This window comes from Hemicordylus capensis, chromosome 7, assembly GCF_027244095.1.
Source record: "Hemicordylus capensis ecotype Gifberg chromosome 7, rHemCap1.1.pri, whole genome shotgun sequence".
Classification (NCBI taxonomy): Eukaryota; Metazoa; Chordata; class Lepidosauria; order Squamata; family Cordylidae; genus Hemicordylus; species Hemicordylus capensis.
Window position 1 is genome coordinate 21,582,909 of NC_069663.1, and position 21,109 is coordinate 21,604,017.

Genomic DNA, 21,109 nt, shown 5'->3' on the forward strand with positions numbered 1-21,109 from the left:
GAAACAATTGATATACAATATATGCAACATATATTGCATATGGGGAAGGGGAGGTAGCACATTGAAGGTCCTAGTTTCAATCCCTGGCAGCATCTTCAGATATGGCTGGCATCCTATCTGGTACCCTTGGAGTGCTGTTGCCAGTTAGCGTAGCTAGATTGACCAATGGTCTACTTAGTCCAAGGTTTTTTTTTTAATTTAAGCTGGGCATGTCTCTTACCTGAGGCATTAGAAATGTCGGAACAGAGTCTACGATAGCAGACAGTCCACAGCCCCATATGGAGACTGAACCCTTCCACGGAATGCAGAACGATCCAGGAAGGAGATGCTACAGAAGTGATGAGCAGGATGAAGTTGGTGCCGGACAAGAGGTAGTATGTGATTCTGTAGATGTTCATGGGATGGAGCCTGGTGGAGATAGGAGGAGGAGAAGGAAGAGGAGGAGGGGAAGAGGAGGAGGAGGAAGAGGGAGAGGAGGAGGAGGAAGTGGAGGAGAAGGAGGAAGAGGAGAAGGGGGAAGAGGAGGAAGAGGAGGAGGGGGAAAAGGAGGAGGAAGAAGAGAAGGGGGAAAGAGTGGGAGAAGGAAGAGGAGGAGAGAGGAGAGGAGGAGGAGGAAGAACAAGAGGAGAAGGAACAGGAGCAGGAGGAAGAGGAGGAGGAGGGGAATAGTAGGAGGAGGAAGAGGAGAAGAGGAGGAAGAGGAAGAGAAGCAGGAGGAAGAGGAAGAGGAGACTTAGCACTGAAAAGACGAGGGGAGGGGAGCTGGTATGAACCTTGCATGCTTTGCGAGTAGCACCTCTCCACACACTCTTTGTGAAGCATGCAAGAAACACAAGGAAGGAAGGAGAGGCAGCTGGCAACTGTCCCTCCTTCCACTTCCCAGGGGTGGTTTTGAAAGGGGGCTGGCCCCCACCAGGGACGTAGGGCAAGGAGCATTTTGCACTATGCCCCGGGCCCTGCAGTACAAGCCCTCCCTGAGACGCAAACACCCGAGCATACAACCAAACCTCCAGAACATATCACATGAAGGAAGTTCCCAACTTACAAATGCAGACCTGCACATACAAAGACGCTGTCGCCCCTGGAACTGTATGAGTTCCGCGTCACGACTATCCAAATCACAAAATAACTTTCGGGACGCAGCCTATTTGTAAGCTGGGGGCTTCCAGTGCCTTGGGACGCCCTTGATGTCCACCACAGGAAAGAAAGGGGAAAGGCTGGTTCTGCTCAGGGTCAGTGACTCCTCCAGGAAGCTTCAGAACACCCTGCTTGTTTTGGGGTTCAGTGCAATTCCGTCTTAGAGATGAACACTTCAGACATCTCCAGTTCGATTCATGCAGCAAATCCGCCTTCTGGTTCCCCTCCACCCTCATCTCTCTCTGTTCTGAGCAGCATCACAATGGCAACTTGGTTTCCAAGCCTCTTGAGTTCCATCTGCCATGGAAACTCCCCCCCCCCAGCCCACCCCACACAGTAGCAGAGTCTCAGGGACAAAAACATGCATTTTTCCCTGAGCAGAGCATCCCTTTCCACTCTTCAAGATGTATAAAATATCCTCCATGCTACTGGCCTCAGTGGAATGTCTGCAGCATATACAGCCTTGTTAACGGTACAAAAGGGGGGAAATGTGGCAACTCCAGCTGGGGCGAGGCTTTCAGAAGGGGGGGAGGCATTGGCAAGCTGGGTCCCAATCACCACTCCCTTTAAGGGGCCCCTTTAAGATCTCTCTGCACACCGCCCACCGCGACTACCGATTGGCTGCCTTAGCAAGGTTTTCAGATCGGCCCTGCTGGGGTCGGACACAGCCAAGAAGAGGGGCAAACAGGGTTTCTTAACCTTTGGTGCCAGGTGTTGTTGGACTACAACTCCCATCACCCCCAGGCATGGCCTTTGTGGCTGAGGATGATGGGGGGTTGTAGTCCAACAACATCTGGCGGCCCAAGGTTAAGAAACCATGATCTAGAAGATGTTTGATGGAGAGGAGAGCTGGTCTGGTGGTAGCAAGCATGACTTGTCCCCTTAGCTAAGCAGTGTCCTCCCTGGTTGCATATGAATGGGAGATTAGAAGAGTGAGCACTGGAAGAGATTCCCCTCAGGGGATGGAGTCGCTGTAGGAAGAGCAGAAGGTTTCAAGTTCCCTCCCTGGCATCTCCCAGATAGGGCTGAAGGAGATTCCTGCCTCCATCCTTGGAGAAGCCGCTGCCAGTCTGTGAAGACAATACTGAACTAGATAGACCAATGGTCTGACTCAGTATATGGCAGCTTCCTATGTTCCTAAGTAAAAGTCGTAGCAAGGTTTGACTTGGGTGTTGGCAATTGGGTAGCCAGGCAGCATCTTCTGAAGGGGCATCACACAGTTGGAATGTAACCTGAGGCATGAAGTGAAGATGGGACCCTGCCCCTCACTTGTCCCATGCTGTCTTCTCCTTGCCTCCCATGTCTTTGCTCCATAAGAACATGGCAAAAAACAAAACATTTTTGGTGCACCTTTTCAGCACCACACACTCCTCACACCGTGGCCACATTCGCATGTAACGCACAATCCGAATGGACCCGCGGTTCCACTCCACCCTGCCCCCAATATCCAATCCGAATTTGGATGTAATGGAGAGCTCCCTCTCTGCAGTCAGTGGCACTGCAGAGGGGAGGGGGAACTGGCTGTGCGGGCTTCTATATTGCTTGAAGGGCAGCCCACCTAGCCAACCACACATGGAGAGAGGAAGGAGCTTCCTCCAGTCCAGCCAAATGCAGCCTCCAGTGCTGCATTCGGACATAACGGCTCGAAAATGCAACCCTGATTATGAGCAGCGAAATTCACCGCAAATGAAGGGTTCACATTGGAGTCTGCAGATTGAAACCTTGGGATGCTGGATGTGTGGGACCAGAGTTGCACGCATTCAGATGTAAGGGTAGGGAACCCTCTGCCCCATGCAACTCCTGTTCCTCATTACAAGCGGATGTGACCAGTGCCTCCCCCTTCAAGGTCCAGAACATTTGCCCCATCTTGTGCAGTTATAGCTAAGCCCCTGATCTCTGGGGCTTAGCTGGGGCCAGAGAGTACCAACTGCTGACTCATGCAATCCCTTATATATTTTTTGCCTCAACAAACCAAGGCATTGTGGGAAGAAACAAGAATGGTTCTACTCTGGTAGTGCTCTTGGAACTTTGCTAGAGCCTCAGCCTGAGCCTCTGATCGAAGCTGTGAGTGGTGTTTGGGTATATGCAGGCATTTGGACAACAACAACAACAACAAGCTGGGCCAGGCGCAGAGCATCTATGCCTCTAGCCGCCTGCCACCGCTGTCTCCCACCTGCTGCCTCTGTCCCCCCACCGCCGCTTCTCCACCCGCCCACTTGCCGTTGTTCCTGCCATTGTTTTTCTCTCCCCCTCGTGCCAGCCCGTCTGCCCACCGTTATTTTCTCCCTCTCCCACTTGCTCGCCACAGTCACTGCCATTTTGCCCGTGCAGCCTGCTGCCAGCTTGTCCCTCCCACTGGCTTGTCCCTCCCACCCGTCGCCACCCATCCATCAAAGATTTTTTTTAACATCGACTGCCGCCATTCCCACCCCCCCCCCCATGCCCATACCCGTGGTTTTCTGGCAGCTCTCCGAACCCCAGTCTTGTGGAGGTGACTGAGAATTGCCCTTTTCACTCAGGCCTTGGGTCCTCTGACTTTATTTTCGTTTGTTTTGATATCTATTTATTGGGTTCCTTAAACTGTATTTCCCCCCCATGACATTTTCAGGATCATTTTGATTAATTTGCTAGGGTTTTTTGTTGTTGTTGTTTTTCACTCCCCTGGGGTCCCAGGACAACAGGTGATATATGACTGGAATTGATCAATCAATTAATTAGAAGATAGGACGGTGGAGAAAAGTGACGGTCATCAGTAGCAGGCGAGTGCATTCACTCTCATCAGGACCACGCAGATAAAGAGCAACAGTCAAACAGGTGAGTGGTGGGAACAGGCCTTGGGAAAGCTTCCGTACACACCCCCAGACCCCAAAGTGTCTTCACTTGAACATTTTCTCTTAAGAACATTTGAGCGGGCTCCATCTTGAGACAATGCAAAATCCTCATGTGAACCATGGACCATGTTTTTCTTCTGTGTTTGTATCTCTTGACAGAACATTTAGGTGGGCGTTATCTCTTTTTCGCTGTGCAAAGATGATTATAAGCTCCGCTGGCGGTGAATTCAACAAGAAAGGTACCGATGGGAAGTTTTAACAGCAATTTCTCACCTTGGGGGAGAGACAAAACTCAGGGGCAGAGCAGATAACACAATGGTGATCCCTGACTGGATTTCCTTGCAGTCTATGGGAAAGGTCCATTCTATACGATTTTGTTGCACAAAGCTGTGATGGGACGGGTTCAGACTGATGCCATAATGCTGGGAGAGGCAGATTAACCCTTGCTCAAATCCTCACATCATTTCTCCAGTGCAGATTCCAACTCTCCAAATTGCTGTTTCCTCAATGGATATCTGTAGAGTCCCCCCCCTTAATGGGGCAAATAGAAGCTATGGGGGGGTTGGGGTCCCCCCCTGAAAAATCATTACATTGGGGAAAGGTCTTAAGGACCCTCCCCTAGCAATATGGTCCCAATGTGGTCCCCCTATGATGATTTCTTCCAACTGTTTACAGAGAGAGGAGATCTGAACCCAGGTTTCCTTGTTGGAGGCTTGGACAGTTGGTCAGTTTCACCGCAGCTATGGTTTGGGTGAATCTTCTAAGAAAGGGAATTCCAGATGCATGGAGTTGGTCTCTTTAGACACAGGGATAACTCCTTGGTTGTTGCAGGGGTTCTTTCAACCCTAAATTCTGATTGAACTAAAGCCCTAGCAAGATATGAGGGTCGTTCACAAGATCCTCACCTGGGTAGGAGGAGGGTCTAGTCTGGGTAGAGAAACCAGGTGCATTCCCGATCAGCAGTCATGTGAATCCCAAAATGCAAGAATGATCATGGGGCAGCTGGGAGCTCGGTGGGATGGATAGCAATGCCCTGTCCAGGTTCTCTCCCCAGGGAGCCTAGCCCGAATTCTCCTGGTCGTCTGTTGCCACGAGATCCATGTGGCTCCCGTCAGCAAACCACCTAAAGTACCCCTCCCCTTAAACGAGGTTAGCGGAGTGAGCACTCCACTAACCCCGTTTGCTCGGTTGGGTGCTGCCGCGCCACGGCAACACACAGGGAGACCCCCTCTGGGAGGCTGCAAGCTAAGCCCGAAATACCAGAAGTACATGTGACGTGCACGGCGTGTGTGCGTGCATTCGTGCGTGTGGCGGCGATCACACGTGCAACCCGTACTTCCTGTGATTCCAGGCAACAACAGGGACAGGGGTGTCAGGGAGGAACGCTGATGCCCTGAAAACCTTTTTTAAAAAATGGAGTGCCAGCGAGGGGAACGCTGTGGGAGGGGGAAGTGCAACTCCCTCGCCCTTAAAGGGAGATCCCCGCTGGCATCGAACCGTGCCTCTGCGGTTCCATGCACATCACTCCCTCTCGTTGGTTTTAATGGGGTCATTTCAGCAAAACAACTAAATCTATGTCCCCCCACCCACAGGCCCCACTTCCAAAGAACGTCCTCTAGCATTTCGGTACAAGTTCTTCAGCACCATCTGCAGCTTAGGTGGCCTCATCTTCATGTTTTCCTCGTACATCGCTCCGTACTGGGTCGTGATACATGGCTACAATTTCAAGATCCACATGGGTCTCTGGAGCATTTGCCGTGATCAGGCCTGCATGGCACACATTGTCCTCTCAAGTAAGCAACGCCCTCCGCCTCCCCTCCCTCCGCTCAGGCTGCTCTTCTTGCTTTTGTCCAGGTGAGGCACTGTTGCACACGTCCAAGGGCGGCCCTTTCATGAGGCCAGACGCCTGAGGCAGGAGATGACCCTTGGGACAGCAAGACGCCTTCCTGTCCCTGTGTGTGTGTGTGTGTGTGTGTGTGTGTGTGTGTATAACAGATGGCTGAGGGAAGGGGGGGGGGACAACTGGAAAAGGTGGAAAAGAGGGCCACTAGGATGTTCAGGGGCCTAGAGCACTTCCTTATGAGGCAGGGCTACAACACCTGGGGCTATTTAGTTTAGAAAAAAAGACTAAATAGGGGAGACATGATAGAGGTCTATAAAACCATGCATGGAGTGGAGAAAGTTGATAGAGAGAAATTCTTCTCCCTCTCACATAACTCTAGAACCGGGGTCATCCCATGAAATTGATTGCCAGGAAATGTAGGACCAGCAAACAAAAGTAATTTCATTTAATCGCATCATCCACTTGTGGAATTCTCTGCCACCAGGGTGGCTTTAAGAGGGGTTTGGATCACTTCATGGAAGAGAGGTCTGTCATTGGCTACTAGTTGGAGGGCTATAGGCAGGATGCCGCAGAGGCAGGAGGACCAGTTGCAGGGGAGTCACAGCAGGAGAGAGGGCTTGCCCTCAACTCCTGCCTGTAGACTCCCAACGGCATCTGGTGGGCCACTGTGTGAAGCAGGATGCTGGACTAGATGGGCTGCCTTGGGCCTGATCCAGCAGGGCTGCTCTTCTGTTCTTATGCAGCTGCCTTGCCAAGTCTGACCATCTGGCCGTCTAGCTCAGGATTGCCTATAGGGATGGGGAACCTTGGCACTCCTGCAGATGTTGGCCTACAATTCCCATAATCCCTAGCTATTGGCCTCTGTGCCTGGGGATTATGGGAGTTGTAGTCCAAAAACAGCTGGAGTGCCAAGGTTCCCCATCCCTATACTGACTAGCATCAGTTCTTCAGAGGCCTCTCACAGCCCTGGCTGGAGATCCTGCTAGGGACTGAACCCGCTACCTCCTGCAGGCTGAGCGAGGGCTTTTCTAATGAACCGCGGATGGCCCTGATGAAGAAAGGGAACTCCCTAAAGGGGCCTCTGGTTCTTCCAGCCTAACAAGCCCCAATTCTCTTGCCTTGGGTCGCCTTCGCATCGAGGTCCTTGTCATCTTTCTGTTAGGGGTGTGCCCGCCCGCCTGCCAGTTCACTCTTCTCATATGCACGGTCTCTTGGGAGGCTTCATGTCTATGAGAGAGGGGCGGGAAGCCACATCGTGTGTGATCTTTGACTGGCAGATTAAGGATTCCGTTCCGCTGGCATTCGCTTCGGCTTAGCCATACATTCAGCAATGCATTAGCAATGCATTCACAGTTCACTGGGAAAGGACGTAAGAACTGCCCTGCTGGATCAGTCCAGGATCCGGTTTCACACTGTGGCCCACCATCTGCTTTGCATGCAGAAGGTCCCAGGTTCAAATCCTGACAGCATCTTCAGGTAGAGCTGGGAGCAATGCTCCGTTCAAGAGGGATTCCTGGAAGTTGTGGACTACAACTCCCAGCATCCCCAACGGCAATAGCCTTTGCTTGAGGATTATGGGAGTTCCAGTCCACAGCATATGGGAATCTCTCTTAGAGGGAACACTGGCTGGGAGAAATGCCTGCCTGAAACCTTGGAGAGCCACTGCCAGTCTGTGTAGGCAATACTGGGCTATCTAGCTCAGTATTGTCTACACAGACTGGCAGCGGCTTCTACAAGGTTGCTGGTAGGAATCTCCCTCAGCTTTTTCTTAAGATGCTAGGGAGGGAACTTGGAACCATCTGCTCTTCCCAGAGCGGCCCCATCCCCTGAGGAGAATATCTTACAGTGCTCACACTTCTAGTCTCCCATTCATATGCAACCAGGACGGACCCTGCTTAGCTAATGAGACAAGTCATGCTTGCTACCACCAGACCAGCTCTCCTCTCTTTGGAGAGCGGTTTGAAAAATGGCTGCCCTATTTCATTCTGTGGCACCGTAATGCCTGGGTAACCTGGACTTTTGTCAAAGAGGCAGGTTATGGACGAGATGAGAGGAATCGCCAGTGGTCTTCAATGGGGCCATAGCCATATCATCTGCTCCACACCCATAATGTCCCAGGTGCTGGCATGCTTGTGTGCAGAAGGTTCCAAGTTCCCTCCCTGGCAGCATCTCCAAGATAGGGCTGAGAGAGACTCCTGCCTGTAACCTCGGAGAAGCTGCTGCCAGTCTGTGTAGACGATACTGAGAGAGATGGACCAGTGCTCTGACTCAGTATGTGGCTGCTTCCTATGTCCCTAAACCACAGGTCTATTGGGTCATGCTAAGGATGTGTATTCTTGAACAGCCCTCTCCCGGAATCAACGGTCTTTGCTTCCCCTCTCCCAGGCCGTATGTTGATCACCAGGATCTTTATGTCAATTGCCTCAGCCATTGGATTGCTGGCCGCAACCTTTGCGTTCCTCACCAGCTCCTCCATGAGAAACAGCCGGTGGCCTCTGTTCACCAACTGTGCCGCAGGTAAAGCAAGTGAGGGTTGACTGACCCAGAGAGAACATTTGGGGATTTGCCTTCCCATATAAGCCGTGGAACCTTGGAGGGAGGTTCTGCATATCAGAGGCAGGGGAAATGTTCCCTCAGGGCCCGCTGCTGATTTCCTCTCCTCCTGTATCCACAGCAGTAACGACACTGCTCTCCATAGTGTTTTTCTGCATGTCGGCAACACCGGACAAATTATATGGGAGACCTCCGATTAACCATCGCTACCCAGTTACATTGGGCTGGACCATCTACGTAGGCGTCATTGCCTCCTTCTTGTTCATGATGAGCGGTGAGTGGACTTGGTGCTCCTGGTACATGGTGGGAGAAGAGAGAGGGAGGTGGGGGCAGGAGATCCGTGTCCCGTCTAAGAAGGATTCCCAGATGCTGTGGACTACAACTCCCACAATCCTCTCCCACAATCCTCAAGCAAAGGCTATTGCAGCTGGGGATTCTGGGAGTTGTAGTCCACAACCTCTGAGAGAATCCCTCTTAGAGGGAACACTGCAGGAGACTGCATTAGAGGAGGGCAGAGTGGGGTCGATGGGTGGGAAGGCACGCATTCGGGTGTCGGGACCCTTCCCCAAGGGGAGGGTGAGGGAGCTGGGAGGACAGCTGCCCTTGACTGGGTCAGAATGACCTCCCATTGCTGCAGCCTGGAGCTAGCAGGTCCCTCCGCTTGGCAGAGACCCTGGGGGATGATGCAGGGCGAGGAAATGGAAGCCTGTAAGGCGCCCCTTTAAGGGCTAACAGGCAGAATGCTGGAGGCTGGGAAGGGAAGGCGGGGAAGGGGCTAAGAGGGCTGGCGCCTGACCTTGGGGACATATGTAATCAGGGCCGGTGCCAGACTATTTTGCGCCCTACACAAGGCTAAGTACTTGCACCCCACCCCCTAAATTTTTTTGGATCACTGTGATACAAATTGAATTAAGTTTAACAGTATTGTTAGTGTTGAAAACAATGAACTGGTCCCCCCCTCCCATATTTCTACTCATTATTCTGGTTCCTCACACTCTTAACACACTGACACTCTACACTCTGCGCCCCTCTGAGGTCTGCGCCCTAGGCGGCTGCCTAGTTGGCCTAAGGGTCTCACCGGCCCCTGTAAGTAATGGGCTTGAAGCCAATGATGAGGAGTAGTGTTCCCTCTAAGAGGGATTCCCAGATGTTTTCCACTACAGCTCCCAACATCCCCAACTGCAGTAGCCTTTGCTTGAGGATTATGGGAGTTGTAGTCCACATCATCTGGGAATCCCTCTTAGAGGGAACACTGGTGGAGATGGAGGGTGGCTGCCGGTATGGGCTCCCAGGGAGGAGCCAGGCATCCCCTCTCCCTGGCAGGTGGAGGAGGAACAGGGTGCTTAGAACCCCCTCCCCATCCTTCTGAGGCCTGGATGCCCAGGGTTTGTGAGGCTTGTGCAGAGGAAATGCCACAATAGGAAATGGATGGACTGGCGATCCACTGGTCAGTGTTCGTGATCATTAAATCCCCTCCTCTGTGTTACAGTTGGTTCTGGACATGTTCTGTCCCCCACCACCACCACCACTACTGCCCCCAAATTGAGAGGGATTGGATCATTTTCCAAGCCAATCCGAGTCAGCCGATTGTTGGATGATTGAATGGAATGTTGGCAGCAAGCAATGGAGGAAGTCTTTGTGGGCAAGGCAGCAATGGGGGAGTATCGTTAGGGAACGAGTGGTATAGAGTGTGTCAGTGGTGATGGAAGGGATGGAGTGCCAATCTCTCCCCCACCGGGCTGTGATTGCAAAGCACGCCGTTGCCAACAAGCCGTGACATCCATTCATCCTGTAGCTCCGATGAGGGTAAATAAGTTAGGCCAGTGGTGTGCGAGTTACTCTTGGGGGAAGCATGTAAGGGAAGCTTCTCCATGAGGAGGCTGCCACGGGGATCTTGCCCACTTGCCTCAGCTTGGGTTCCCCGACTTTCTCCGCAGGGATGCTGTACTTCTTGATGGAACTCCAGAAGATCGCCATTAAACGCAACCCCAAGGGGGCTTATGGGAGATTAATACAAGAAGAGGATTCTTTTGCAGACCTGTAGTAGACAGGACTGACACCGTTATAGCATGCCCTAGGGTAAACCTTGTAAGGGTTCAGAAATGATAACCGTGCTATGTAAATAACCCCCAATAGAGTCTAAAATAAAGTACTTTATTTAATTCAACATATAACATGTATTATGAAAGGACCACTCTTGTAAATCAAATATCTAATACACCAGGAAGACCTTCACAGATACTCCATATGAAGAAGAGAATAAAATCCACAATCAGCCATACACATAGAACGCATATGATAAAACACATATGTATGTGTATAAAACAAATATGTGTCCAATCAATCAGCTGTCATGTTGGGGAAGGGTGCCAGGAGCAACTTCCTAGGAAGCTCTGAACTGATGACGTCTGATCGAAGATGATGTTTCTGGGAGTCCATGGATGTATCCCACGAAGTTGTAAGCTGCCGCAGTCCTATCCAAGAAGATATCGAGGCTCTAAACACGATCCGTGTATAGAGCCTGGGAGGGTTCTGCAGGGAGATGAGCAGACGAGCAGTCGTGTAGCCCTGGCCGGCCGAATGGGCCACCCACACAGCTACTGGCTTCGTCACAGAACCAGTGGGGATCAGGGCCGCTCTGTCTGTCTACGAGCAGGTAACCCGCTCAAGTAGCCCTCCCTAAAGCCCGGGTTTCTGGAGCGAGCACTCAGCAAACCTGGGCTTTCTGATTGTGAGTAGCCATGGTGCGGCTCCGTGCCACACCTACTCATGAGGAGACCCCTGGAGGGGAGGCAAAAAGCCACCTCCCGGCTCCGAGGGTCTCGCAAGCATACCCTGTGCGCGAGCGCAGGGAATGGTCCCCCCAGCCCCTGCCGGCTCTGTCACGGAGCCGGCAATCGTGTGATCAGCCGATCCGGCCACCCAGGGCTCCCTCCTCGCTCACCCTGCAAAACCGGGTCTCACGGATTGTGGGACCTGGCTCACTGTGTTCTACCTGGGTTTGAGTGCTGTGTGTGCTCCCAATTTTTGATTGTGTGGAAGCAAGGTAGGAAAAAAACCTGGGTTGCAGTGATTGCGTGGAAGCAAGGTCAGAGGAAACGCTACCCAGGTTTTCCTCCTACCTTGCTTCTGCACAACCAAAAATTGGGAGCACACAGAGCACCCAAACCTGGGTAGAACACAGTTTTTGATTGTGTGAATGACCTCAGTATCATGCCAAGTCAGACCATTGATCCATCTAGCTCACTGTTATCTACACCAGGGATTCTCAATGTTGGGTCCCCAGATGTAATTGGACTTCAACTCCCATATCCCCAACCAAAGGCCACGGGGGCTGGGGATGATGGGAGTTGAGGTCCAATAACATCTGGGGACCGAACATTGGGAATCCCTGATCTACACTGACTGGCAGCAGCTCCCCAATGTTTCAGGCAGGAGTCTCTCCCAGCCCTCCATGGAGATGCCAAGCTCTGAACCTGGCCTCCCTACATTCCTGGTCAATGCTCTACCTCTGAGCTACACCCCCATAAGACACACCTTGACCCATTTCCACAGATTGACAGCCATCTTCTATTAAGCCAGGGCTGCTCAACTTTGGCCCTTCTGCAACTCCCACAATCCCTGGCTATTGGCCACTGTGGCTGGGGGTTTGGGGAGTTGTCGTCCAAAAACAGCTGCAGCGGGGGGCAAAGTTGAGCAGGCCTGAATTAATCAAATGCTCCTTAGGCCCGATTCGGAGATCTTCGTATCAGGATGAGACATAGTCCAGCCATTCAATGTGTGGACAACTAGGAGCAGCCCGAAATCGGTGATGGCAAAGAGACAGGTTAAGATGCTCTAGGGGTTCATTGGTCCAGTGACATGCATTCACATCAGCTCTAAATAGCAGAGAGGAACTGGAGCAGGAGAAGTCCAAGAGAACATCGACAGCCAGGCGCTGGTGTCCAGATGGTACTCAGACCACAGCATCCCTTGGGCTGGCTTCAGAATGTTCCGTGGCAGTTACAGGTAACTCGGAACCAGGAGAGGATGGAAGAGTCTAGGAAGGAAGGCCTTGGGGACACCAAGATGTGAGTGGCTGTTCCTGCCCCACAGTTCAAGGCAACAAGTGTCTCTGCTTTGGTTGAGCCCAGAAGTTCCTCCAGGAAAGCCCCTGGTATGTAAATGAAATGGGTGCTCCTTGGGAGGAGGCCTAAACCTCCTAGGACTGAGCAATGGGGTGGAGTGAAATCCTGGCCACGCGGTTCACGATCTTGACTCTCGTGATGCTCATCGTCGCGATCATGGATCACCACTGGATCTACATCGAGACATCCATCCAGGGCTACTACAGCGGCATCTGGAAGATCTGCTCAAAGCTGGTGTGTAGCAGCATTGTAGCCATCGCACGTGAGTGATACCTGCCCCTAATTCCCACCCCGCTGGGCCTCTTTTTTCTGAACTTGTGCACTCAAAGGCTCACCATACCTATCCTGGCAGGTAAAATCTTTGATGGGGGTGAGGAGAAGATGGTTTCAGCCACTGCCTCTGCTGGAGCACCGCCTGACATTGAGGAACCTGGTCCATCCCTCCCAACAACCCCACTGGAAGCCCTCTTTTTCCCCCCTGATGTGCTTTTCAGAGCTTCCCCACTTAAAGCCAACTTAAGCTTGGCCACCTAAGAGTTGGGAGGTGCAGAAATACCTCCAGATACTTTCCTTGTTGTGTAGAGATTAGTTTAGCTTTCCTTAAACATTCTAGTGTTTCTTCATGGGGGAGAGCCCTGAAATTTGTTTCTGGTGTCATATTATCAAACTTTTGGAGTCAACCTTGCTCAAAAGCAACACACACACACACACACACACACACACACACACACACACACACACACACCTTTTCTCAGCTATATACCTTCGGTTCCACGTTATGCGCGAATGCGACCTCTCTCTCAGGGTCAGACTAGGGGTCTGTCTTGGGTGCTGGTGAGGGTGAGGCCCAGGGACCATAACAGGCCCTTCCATGAGGTGAGGTGAGATAGTTGCCTCTGGCATGAGATTTTTGGGGTGCCACCAACATGCCCTCCTGTCTCCTACTTTTGAAAGAAAGAGAGCAAGAGGAAGGTGTGTGCATTTGATGCCTTGCTTCTGTTACCCCTAGCTTCTAAGAAGGAGTGTGTGTGTGAATAAAATTTTAATCCCTCTCCACAGCCAATGTCCACAGCACCCGAACACTATTGATCCTTGCACTCTTTTGTGGGTTTATCAGCACCTCGTTTATGACCATCACTTATCACTACTACTCCAGTTTCACAGCATACCGGTACATGGTTGCTGCCATGGGCTCGTTCTTCACAGGTAAAAAAATCCCACATGCTGAATTGCTTACACTGAATTGCACTGTCAAGGTCCGGCAGGACAGTGGGGCTAGCCATGGCTTGTTGGTGGTTCGGGCCAATGCTTCTCCCGAACTGAGCGCGGGCCCCAGAATTGAGTCGCCAGCTGCCCTGCCCTGACACTCAGGGGGTGGAGCCTAGGAGATCAAGAGGCGGAGCCTGGAGAGAAGGGGAAGAGTTCAGTGGCACCTGGTGGGGGCCAGAGGATGGGATCTTATAGGTCAGAACCTGGTGGGAGCCTGGTCAATATGGGGCGGAGTAAAAAGAGAAAGCCCTCCAGTAGAGAAGAGCCACCCCCTGCCTTGATCCTGGTCTTTGATCCTGGGATTTGATCCTGAGAGATCCTAGAAAGCCTGAGAGCCAAGTGAACATCTTGTCATTTCAGGTCAAACCCTGAGCGTGAGGAACCCCAAGACCCTTTGGGTACCGTAGGGAAAGATCTGCAGTGATGAGCAGTGTACCCTGTCACCAGGATTCCCAGATGTGGTTGACTACGGCTCCCATAATCCCCAGCCAAAGGTCATTGCAGCTGAGGATGCTGGGAGTCAGAGCCAACCACTGCTGGGAATCCTATTACAGGTGGTACTGGAGGTGCACAGCCTGTCTTCCAAGGAAGCTCGTTCACCATTTCTCTTCCCACGGAGGATCCCTGATAAGCTTTTGAGGGATCCCTGGGTCCCAATATGGATATCACTAAGGGAAGTCATCCTTCAACCTTGGGGATGTGGTCAAAGCTCAGTGGCAGATTATCTGCTTGGCATGCAGAAGGTCCCACTTTCATTCCCTGGCAGCATCTCCAAGAAGGCCTGGGAAAGACTCCTGCCTAAATTCTTGGAGAGTCGCTGCCAGTCAGTGTAGACCAGGGGTGCACAAACTTGGCCCCCCAGCTGTTGCTGAACGACAACTCCCATCAGTCCCAATCACAATAAATTGTGGCTGAGGGTGATGGGAGTTGTAGCTCAACAACGGCTGGAGGGCCAAGTTTGACCCCCTGGATGTAGACCAGGCCTGCTCAACTTAGGCCCCCCAGCTGTTTTTTGACTACATGATCCCTGTTTTTTGACTACATGATTTTGACTACATGATCCCCAGCCACAGTGGCCAATAGCCATGGATTATGGGAGTTGTAGGCCAACATCTTCAGGAGGGCCAAAGTTGAGCAGCCCTGATGTAGACCATGGTTTCTTAACCTTGGGCCCCAGATGTTGTTGGTCTACACTCCACATCATCCCCAGATATGGCCTTTGTGCCTGATGATAATGGGAGTTGTAGTCCAACAACATCTGGGGGCCCAAGGTTAAGAAACCCGGAAACCCAAGGTTAAGAAACTGAGCTATAGGGACCAAAGGTCTGACTCAGGGGCGTAGCATGGGGAGAAGGGGCCCGTGTTCGCCCCTCTCCTCAGCGGCCCCTCGGAGTGAGGGAGATGATGAAGAAAGTAGGGAGGGGAGGATTTGGGGGCCCCTCAGGAGCTGTGGGTGGGTGGGTTCTTTGAGCCCAACCACTCAATTATAGTGACACTCCCCTGTTCTGTGTTCCAGGAGACACATTCTAATGGCCTCTCCCTCCTCTTTTAACCCAGGCTCCTTGGTCTTTTTAGCGATGAGCGTTTACACCATCCGTGTCTCCACGCACGCAAACACCAAGACAGCCAAGATCACGTACCAATGGTCCTTCTACATGGCCTGGTCTTCCTGCCCCTTCTTCATTCTGAGCGGTGAGAAAGAAGAAAGCGGTAGACGGCTGTGGCGGGGGTCAAAGACGTGGGGAGCTGGCTGCTTTGCTTTTGAAAGGGACTGGGGGCTCTCTCTGCCCCCTCTCCCTGCCATTACAACCATATCGTAAGCCATTGCAGCTGGGGATTATGGGCATTGTAGTCAACAACATCTGGAAATCCCCGTTACGGGGAACACTGCATCACATGGAAAAAGAAAGAAGATGGTTCGCTGTCCCCAAAGGGCTTACAATCTAACCCAGGGATTCTCAATCTTGGGTCCTCAGGTGTTATTGGACTTCAACTCCCATAATCCTCAAGCAAAGGCCGCTGAGGCTGGGGATTATGGGAGTTGAAGTCCAATAACACCTGAAGACCCAAGTTTGAGAATCCCTGATCTAACCATAAACATAATGTGGGCAGCAGTGGTGATGACTGGAGGGATGCTGTGCTGGGGATGGAGAGGGAGAGTTGCTCTCCCTCTGCTACATGGAAGAGAGTCACTGCTTTAAAAGGTGTCTCGTTGCTCATCTTGCAACCTCCTGGCGGGATCACACACCCACGGCCTCCCTCCACAGAGCTACAATCCCGGGACACCAACCAGTGAGTCTCTGGTTCCTCTCGGGATGTCTACAAGGGATGCCGCTTCCGTAAATGGTCCCTACATTGATCTCCGGTGCCTTGAGGTTTAGATACATGCTGAGATCATTCACACAACCCCAAACTGAGGCTGTTCCCACAACTGCAGGAAAGAGGGCTAAAGGGAGCTCAGCCCACTTTCCTGCGGCCGTCTGCTTCCGCGGGAGCCATGAAGCTCCCGGCAGCAAACCCCTCCAGCTACCCCTCCCGTTAAACAAGGTTAGCGGAGCGAGCCAGCGTGGTGTAGTGGTTAGAGTGCTGGACTAGAACCAGGGAGGACTGGGTTCAAATCCCCATTCAGCTATGAAACTAGCTGGGAGACTGGGCCAGTCCCTTCACAGGCCCTACTTCACAGGGCTGTTGTGAAAGAGAAACCCAAGTATGCAGTACACTGCTCTGGGCTCCTTGGAGGAAGAGCCGGATATAAATGTAAAACAACAACAACAACAACCCTGTTCCCCTGATTGTGAGGTGTTGCTTGGCCACTCCGCACCATGGCGACTTACGAGGAGACCCCCCCAACCAGGAGGCTCCAACAAGCCTCCCGACCTCAGGGGGTCTCCCCAGAATGCCCCATGCAATCTAGGACTTCCCCAGTTCCCACCACCCTGTGGCATCGGCAGTCATATGGGCGGCCAATCCAGCTGCCCGGGGCAAGCTCCCTGCTCGTCTTTGGGAAGAGTGGGCTAAGTTCGCTCTCCCTACAAACCACCTTGAAGTGCTTCACTTTGATTGTGTGAAGCGCCTCACTGTGTTCCACCCAGGATTGGGAGCTGTGTGTGTTCCCAATTTTGGGGTGTGTGGAAAAAAGGTAGGAGGGAAACCTGGGTAGAAGTGATGGTGGGGAAGCAAGGCAGGAGGGAAACCTGGGTAGAAGTGATGGTGGGGAAGCAAGGTAGGAGGGAAACCTGGGTAGCAGTGATGGTGGGGAAGCAAGGCAGGAGGGAAACCTGGGTAGAAGTGATGGTGGGGAAGCAAAGTACTAGGGAAACCTGAGTAGAAGTAATGGTGGGGAAGCAAAGTAGGCTGGAAACCTGAGTAGAAGTGATGGTGGGGAAGCAAGGTAGGAGGGAAACCTGGGTAGAAGTGATGGTGGGGAAGCAAGGCAGGAGGGAAACCTGGGTAGAAGTGATGGTGGAGAAGCAAGGTAGGAGGGAAACCTGGGTAGAAGTGATGGTGGGGAAGCATGGTAGGAGGGAAGCCAGGGTAGAAGTGATGGTGGGGAAGCAAGGCAGGAGGGAAACCTAGGTAGAAGTGATGGTGGGGAAGCAAAGTAGTAGGGAAACCTGAGTAGAAGTGATGGTGGGGAAGCAAAGTAGGAGGGAAACCTGAGTAGAAGTGATGGTGGGAAAGCAAGGTAGGAGGGAAACCTGGGTAGAATTGATGGTGTGGAAGCAAGGCAGGAGGGAAGCCAGGGTAGAAGTGATGGTGGGGAAGCAAGGCAGGAGGGAAACCTGGGTAGAAGTGATGGTGGGGAAGCAAAGTAGTAGGGAAACCTGAGTAGAGGTGATGGTGGAGAAGCAAGGTAGGAGGGAAACCTGGGTAGAAGTGATGGTGGGGAAGCAAGGCAGGAGGGATGCCAGGGTAGAAGTGATGGTGGGGAAGCAAGGTAGGAGGGAAACCTGGGTAGAAGTGATGGAGGGGAAGCAAGGCAGGAGGGAAACCTGGGTAGAAGTGATGGTGGGGAATCAAGGTAGGAGGGAAGCCTGGGTAGAAGTGATGGTGGGGAAGCAAGGCAGAAGGGAAACCTGAGTAGAAGTGATGGTGGGGAAGCAAGGTAGGAGGGAAACCTGGGTTGAAGTGATGGTGGGGAAGCAAGGTAGGAGGGAAACCTGGGTAGAAGTGATGGTGGGGAAGCAAGATAGGAGGGAAACCTGGGTAGAAGTGATGGTGGGGAAGCAAGGTAGGAGGGAAACCTGGGTTGAAGTGATGGTGGGGAAGCAAGGTAGGAGGGAAACCTGGGTAGAAGTGATGGTGGGGAGGGAAACCTGGGTAGAAGTGATGGTGGGGAAGCAAGGCAGGAGGGAAACCTGGGTAGAAGTGATGGTGAGGAAGCAAGGTAGGAGGGAAACCTGGGTATAAGTTATGGTGAGGAAGCAAGGTAGGAGTAAAAGCTACCCAGGTTTTCCCCCTACCTTGCTTCCACACAACCCGAAAACTGGGAGCACACACAGCTCCCAAACCCCCGTAGAACACCGTTTTTGACTGTGTGAATGATCTTGCTGTGAAAAAAGGCAGAAGCCAATCTCAGGAGGTCAGATCCTTGGTCTGATGCAGGAGAGGGCATTTCATGTCCTGCTGCCCCCTTTTGAACTCCACTCCTACCTCTCTCCACAGGTCTCTTCGGGCTGATGGCACACTCCCGCTCACCGATACACAGGCACCTGTTGAATGACAGCATATCTAGCACCATGAGCTACCAATCGGGGTCATCATCCTATCTGGACAGCTCGACAGTACTGAGTGACTGATTGAGTAGGTGCCCGGTGTTGGCCTAGCAGTGCCAATGTTTGTAGGATGGAGGCAGAGGGGTTCGAAGTTATCTCATGGGGACGTGAAATTATAGGGGCTAACGGGTGGTTGTGTGTGTGAGAGAGAGGGGGGAGGGAGGGAGATGTATATGTAAGAGAGGGCTGTTCACACAATCCAGGGAGCTGTGCACCCTCACAATATTCGATGACCTCTCAAATAAAAACCATTTTGGAGGCACCCTCCATGACTGTGAGCTGAGCAGCAGCTGAAACTGAGGCCTTTCCCTCCTACATCATTTATCTGCTGCGTACCTGGTGCTAAGCACCGTGATCAGGTCACGGAGGGCCCCCTCTACCTTCGCTTTTCACCAAGAGAGGATCAAATACCGAGAACATGGGATAGGAGGCGTCTCCTTCCCTATTCTGGATCATGCCCTCCTATGTTCCCTGTTGTGTGAGTGTTGCTTTCCTCACTCTGGAGGGGTGTTTTGTTTTTGTTCTTCCAAACCTCCTGCTTGATCTCTACGGCCATCTGTGCAACGAAATGCCTCTTTCCAAGCCACTGAATGGTGTTTTGCTGGACACAGTATTAGCTGCAGCAGTGGCTTCCTGATCCATTGACATCTGCTTTTTCCGCACACAGAGACTGCCCCAAAAGGAGATACTCAGCATCCCATGGGAACCTTTGGAGCTTGGAACCTGCCTTAATGCTTTTGGTGGGTGCTACTTTGTGGCATATCAACTGTTTCTAGGGAAGGAAATCACAGCTTTCCCCAATATGCTGTTTTCCTGCCTATATCATCCGTTTAGAATGTTCTCCACCCCACTAGATCCCCTGCGTTTTTAATAAAAAGCTTCCCAAATCTGTATATTCCCAATTGTTAAAATTTCAATGGCTGAAATAAACGTGTGTCAAGTTTTCCATGTCTACTTTGTGTTTTCTTTCTTTCTTTCTTTCTTTCTTTCTTTCTTTCTTTCTTTCTTTCTTTCTTTCTTTCTTCTTTCTTTCTCTCTCTCTCTCTCTCTCTCTCTCTCTCTCCCTCCCTCCCTCCCTTCCTTCCTTCCTTCCTTCCTTCCTTCCTCTGACAAATAGTCTCAGAATCAAGCAAAACTGCCATGAAGAACTGGCTTGGATGTGAACTGTGACCCTCCACTGGTTTTAAGTGTGATGGTTTCCCGCTCAGAGCACTGTGGAAATGGCGGGTTTCTGAAGGAGTGAAGCACCTCTTTGACAGCGATCCAGCTCTTACACTGTAAATGCAGATAGGCTTGAACACCATCTCACCACCATGCATTACGGGTGTGCACAGAACCAGGTTGACCCAGTTCCGTCTCGGGTCCAGTCGAACCAAACCGGTTCAAGCCGAACCAGTTTGCGGGCCAGTTAAGGAGATATTCTTGTAAAGGGGAATCCAGCGAGGAAAGGGTACTTAGAGAAAAGGTACTTAGTGCCTTCTCTTTGTAGGCAGCAACAGAAACATCGGCAGCGGAAGCAGCAGTGGGGGCTCATCCTGCTGATGTTGGACTACAACTCCCATCATCCTTGACTATTGGTCTCTGTGGCTGGGAAGGTCCAGAATCTGCAGGAGGGCCAAAGTTGCATTACCCTGACTAGGGTTGCCAACTGTTCCTCTTTACACAGGATGTCCCTCATTTCAGGGATGAAATGTTGGTCCCTATAGGGTCAGCATTTGTCCCTCATTTATTCAATAGCATATCATTCAGTTACACTTATGTCAATGACACTCAGGGTCTCGATTACCACTGCATACACCTCCCAGCACCCACCCACCCACCCCAGCCAGCCGCCACAAACCTTTCCCCCTCATTCTGGCAATGAAACGTTGGCAACCCTAACCCTGACCCCACCCAGTATGTCAGGCAGCTTTTAAAAGCAGACGAGCGCTAGGCCTGTAAAAAAGTTGGCAACCCTGGTTAGAGGAGCAAAATGTTGCTCTTAGCATGAAGAGCCAGGGGCTTAACTATAAAAGGGCAAGGGGAGACAGTAGTCCGGAGGCCCACGGCCGGGGGGGGCAGAGGCAAGTCACATGACTGACTCCCCCAGCCGCACACCCACCCGGGCGTCCTTCAGTTGTATTCAAGACTGACTTGAGTGTTAAGACCTGGAGCTACCAGAACAGCATGGCTTTCTCTAGTACCATTCAATGACTTGCATCGTCCACAATTTACAAAACCTTTAAAAAAATAATTTAGGATGATGTTCTATTGTGGCACATCGGAGATCGATAGATAGATATTTTGCGATGCTTTTTGTTACCACGATTCAGCCTCATTTAAGATTCCTTTACTTCATGAGCTGAGCTTCAGTGAGGGGGGCAGCATTTTAAAATCTTGTCTCTGGGCCCACTCCGACCTTGCCACGCCCCTGTGAAGAGCTGCTTGTTCCCACAGAAGCCACAGACACATACAAGAGCGTCTTAGGAGGAATGTTTTTTTTAAAAAAGCTGCAGGAGGAAGTATGATGTGGCAGAATGCGGTGGGGGGGGCGGGGGTGTCAAACACAGGCATGGGATGGTGTAGCGAGCATGC

The 21,109-nt window shown here is 51.8% G+C and overlaps 1 protein-coding gene across 5 annotated transcripts; it reads left to right on the forward strand.

Moving 5' to 3' along the window:
- The first annotated feature begins 1,471 nt into the window (after positions 1 to 1,471).
- Positions 1,472 to 19,479, forward strand: LOC128332547 (uncharacterized). 5 transcript variants are annotated; one of them, XM_053266894.1, is made up of 10 exons: positions 1,485 to 1,609; positions 3,769 to 3,951; positions 4,128 to 4,207; positions 5,561 to 5,761; positions 8,197 to 8,328; positions 8,486 to 8,638; positions 13,551 to 13,697; positions 15,318 to 15,452; positions 18,426 to 18,563; positions 19,203 to 19,479. In XM_053266894.1, exons 3-9 carry the CDS (start codon positions 4,168 to 4,170, stop codon positions 18,557 to 18,559), a joined length of 942 nt encoding a protein of 313 aa, XP_053122869.1. In that variant the 5' UTR covers positions 1,485 to 1,609; positions 3,769 to 3,951; positions 4,128 to 4,167; the 3' UTR covers positions 18,560 to 18,563; positions 19,203 to 19,479. The 5 variants fall into 5 exon arrangements, with proteins under 5 accessions (XP_053122868.1, XP_053122869.1, XP_053122867.1 ...); XM_053266893.1 differs by having other exon boundaries at positions 1,472 to 1,609; positions 3,811 to 3,951; positions 18,426 to 19,479; XM_053266892.1 differs by having other exon boundaries at positions 18,426 to 19,479.
- Positions 19,480 to 21,109: the final 1,630 nt, after the last annotated feature.

Excerpts from the sequence above, each read along its gene's own strand:
- LOC128332547 (XM_053266893.1), top strand. The coding sequence starts at position 4,168 with ATGATTATAAGCTCCGCTGGCGGTGAATTCAACAAGAAAG. Across the intron at positions 5,762-8,196 it reads GGCACACATTGTCCTCTCAA|GCCGTATGTTGATCACCAGG; the intron begins GTAAGCAACGCC and ends CCCCTCTCCCAG. Across the intron at positions 8,639-13,550 it reads CTTCTTGTTCATGATGAGCG|CCAATGTCCACAGCACCCGA; the intron begins GTGAGTGGACTT and ends CCCTCTCCACAG.